Source organism: Haliaeetus leucocephalus, unplaced genomic scaffold, assembly GCF_000737465.1.
Source record: "Haliaeetus leucocephalus isolate CR32 unplaced genomic scaffold, Haliaeetus_leucocephalus-4.0 Scaffold210, whole genome shotgun sequence".
Classification (NCBI taxonomy): Eukaryota; Metazoa; Chordata; class Aves; order Accipitriformes; family Accipitridae; genus Haliaeetus; species Haliaeetus leucocephalus.
In genome coordinates, this window is record NW_010972646.1 from 173,783 (window position 1) to 177,299 (window position 3,517).

Here is a 3,517-nt window from a genome sequence, read left to right on the forward strand (position 1 = left end):
CCCATGGTGGTGTCCCTATCCTGGTTACCCATGGTGGTGACCCCAGTCGTGGTGGCCCCATGGTGGTGTCCATGTGGTGGTAGCCCCACAATGTTGGCCCCAGTCATGGTGGCCCCACCATGGTGGCCCCGTGGTGGTGGCCCCGTGGTGGTCGCTCCAGTGCGGTGACCCTGGTGGTGGTGTCCTCATGGTGGCCCCCCCACCCACGGTGGCCCCATGGTGGGCCCTTGCAGGAGGAGCGCTCAGCCCAGGCGACGCTGGCTGCCTGGCGTGAGTACCGGCATGCTTGTGAGCTGCGCCTGCGCCTCGACCCCCCGGCACCTGGTGAGTGGGGATGGGGTAGGGAAACCAGGGGGACGCTGGGGACACCCTGACCCCCCCTGCACCCCTCCCCAGGACCCGTCTGCAACCGCAGCTTTGACATGTACGCCTGCTGGGGGGACGCGGCTCCCAACAGCACCATCACCGTCCCCTGCCCATGGTACCTGCCCTGGCACCACCGAGGTAATGGCCGGGGGGTGGCACTTGCCCTGGGGGGTCCTGTGGGTGCCCCTGGGTGCCACGGAGTGATGGGACGAGGTGCTCAGTGCAGGGTGGGGTGGTGGCTCGGCGCTGCGGACCTGACGGGCGGTGGGTGACAGACGAGACGGGGTGGCCCTGGCGGGACCATTCGCAGTGTGAGGACCCGGCGCAGGAGCAGCTGCTGCAGGTGGGAACCCGGGTGCTGCGCCGTGGCACGCTGCAGGCTGCGGTGCCGGAGGGGGTGCCATGCTGGGAGATGCCATGCTGGGATGTGTCATGCTGCCATGCTGTGCTGTGCTGTGCCGTGCCGTGTGCCGTGCCGTGCACCATGCTGCTCTGCTGTGCCATGATGTGCCATGCTGTGCCCCGTGCCGTGCTGTGCCATACACCATGCCGTGCACCGTGCCGCTCTGCTGTGCATCGTGCCGTGCTGTGCCGTGCCATGCTGTGTCCCATGCCATGCTGTGCCGCACTGTGCACTGTGCCACGCCGTGCCGTGCCCCACGCTGTGCCCCATGCTGTGCCATGTGCCATGCCACACTGTGTTGTGCACCATGCCACGCCGTGCTGCACTGTGCTGTGTTGTGCACCATGCCATGCCCCGTGCAGTTCCTTGTGCCATGCTGCGCTGCGCTGTGCCCCATGCTGTGCTGTACCCTGTGCCGTGCCCTGTGTTGTGCCGTGCCCCTTGTCCCATGCTGTGCTGGGCCATGGGCCGGGGGCTGCACTGCGCCAGGCTGACATGTGCTGTACCCCATGTCGTGCCGTGGCATGCACCGTCGGGCTGCACTGCAGCGTGTGCCGTGCCAGGAGCTGCTGGGCTGCACTGTGTTGCGCTGCTGTGACACGCACTGGGCTGCGCTGTGCCATGCCATGTTGCACTGTGGCATGCTGTGCCATGCATTTTGCTGTGCCTGTTGCACCGTGCCATGCCTCTTTGCACCATGCTGTGTGGCACCGTGCCATGCCACACCACACACTGTGATGCGTTTTGCTGTGTTGTACCACGCCGTGCCACGATAACGCACCGTGCTGCACCGTGCCATGCCATGTTGCACCATACCATGTTGTGTTTCACCATGCCATGCTGTGACATTCACCATGCCACACCATGCCCTGTTCCACCTCCTGGTGCCGTGCCACATCCCTGTCCCTGGTGACTGTTGTCCCTGTCCCCGTAGCGGCAGGCCTGGCTGCTGGAGCAGTTCCGTCTCCTCTACACCGTGGGATACTCCCTCTCCCTCATCGCCCTCCTCCTGGCACTGCTGCTGCTTCTGCTCTTCAGGTACCTGCACCGGGGCACCCTTGGGTGCTAGGGGGGCACCCATGGGTGCTGCCACCCACTGCCCCTCGTCCCCGCAGGCGCCTGCGTTGCACCCGCAACTTCATCCACGCCAACCTCTTCCTGTCCTTCGTGCTGCGGGCGGGCGCCATCCTGACACGGGATGCGCTGCTCCAACGCCGACTGCGCCCCGGTCCCGGGCACCCCCTGCAGCTGCTGGGCCAGCAGGTGGGCACCCATGGGGGATGGGGGGCACTCATGGCAGGGGGTATCCACGGGTGGGGCACCTACGGAGGTGGCACCCACCAGGGAGTACCCATGGAGGGGAACACCCATGGTGGGGGTACCCAAGGGTGGGGGGCACCCATGGGTGGGGCATGGTGGGCTGCACTCGGATGGGGCACCCAAGGGTGGGGGCTGTTCCCATCATGGTGCTGGTGCCACCACGATGTTGGTGCCACCACGATGCTGGTGCCACCATGATGCTGGTGCCACCACAGTGTTGGTGCCACCACAATGCTGGTGCCACCACGATGCTGGTGCCACCACGATGCTGGTCTAACATGATGCTGGTGCCACCCTGATGCTGGTCCCTCCCCGATGCTGGTGTCCCCGTGGCGGTGTGGGTGTCCCTCCAGCAGGCAGTGACAGGGTGCCGGCTGGCCCAGGCTCTCACCCAGTACTGTGTGGGGGCTAACTACGGGTGGCTGCTGGCCGAAGGACTCTTCCTCCACAAGCTCCTGGTGCTGGCAGCCTTCTCCGGCGAGCGCTGCCTCCCTGCCTTCCTCCTCCTTGGCTGGGGTGAGCCCATCCCCATGTCCCCCCTGTGTCCCCATGTGCCTCCGCATCCCCTCCCCAACCTTGTCCCCATGCCTCCAGGAGGTCCCGTGCTCTTCGTGGTACCATGGGTGGTGATGAGGTACCTCTATGAGAATGAGGGGTGAGGCTGTTGGACAACCCCCCCTCCCCATTTTGTCACACCCTGGGGACACTCTGATGTCCCCAACAGGGGACCCAGGCATCTGGCTGAGTGCCCCCCCCCAAACTCTGGCAGGTGCTGGGAGAGGAACGAGAAGGCAGCAGTATGGTGGATAATCCGCTGTCCCATCCTGATGGCTGTGGTGGTGGGTGACACAGCGTGGGGGTGGCCATCCTGGGGCAGTGTCCCCACTGCAGGGGGTGTCAGTGTCAGTGTCTCCATCCCCAGGTGAACTTCGTGGTGTTTGTGCGCATCGTCCGCATCTTGGTGGCCAAAGTCCGGGCGCATCAGGTGTCCCGTGGGGACACCAGGGTCAGGTGGGTACATGGGGACCTTGGTGTGCGTGTGGGACATGGGGGGATGTCCCCCAGCATGGGGACACTGGGGATGGGCATGGGGATGCCAGTGACACTGGGACACTGGGGTGTGTGTGGGGACACGCACTGCATACCCCATCCCTGTCCCCATCTTGTCCCCATGCTGGCCGTGCAACGTCCTTGTGCCCATCCCGGCTCTGTGCACGTCCCCACGTGTGCTCCATCCCTGCAATGTCCCCAAGCACGTCCATGAGTGTGTCCCCACCCCTGTCATGTCCCCAAGTGTGTCCGCATGCCTGTCATGTCCCCAACCATGTCCCCATTCCTGTGACATCCCCAAGTGTGTCCCTATGCATGTGTCCATCCCTGTAATGCCACCAAACGTGTCCCTGAGGGTGTCCCCATCACTTCCCGAGG

The 3,517-nt window shown here is 65.2% G+C and overlaps 1 protein-coding gene across 1 annotated transcript in view; it reads left to right on the forward strand.

Annotated features, from left to right (window-relative positions):
* Positions 1-119: 119 nt before the first annotated feature.
* The window catches only part of GIPR (gastric inhibitory polypeptide receptor), a 7,140-nt gene continuing 3,742 nt past the window's right edge, over positions 120-3,517 (forward strand). Inside the window, exons 1-9 of the mRNA XM_010566450.1 lie at positions 120-324; positions 397-504; positions 588-721; positions 1,704-1,807; positions 1,885-2,032; positions 2,446-2,605; positions 2,684-2,744; positions 2,859-2,928; positions 3,012-3,095. Coding sequence (XP_010564752.1) covers positions 120-324; positions 397-504; positions 588-721; positions 1,704-1,807; positions 1,885-2,032; positions 2,446-2,605; positions 2,684-2,744; positions 2,859-2,928; positions 3,012-3,095 — 1,074 coding nt within the window. The remainder of the gene's footprint in view (positions 325-396; positions 505-587; positions 722-1,703; positions 1,808-1,884; positions 2,033-2,445; positions 2,606-2,683; positions 2,745-2,858; positions 2,929-3,011; positions 3,096-3,517) is intronic.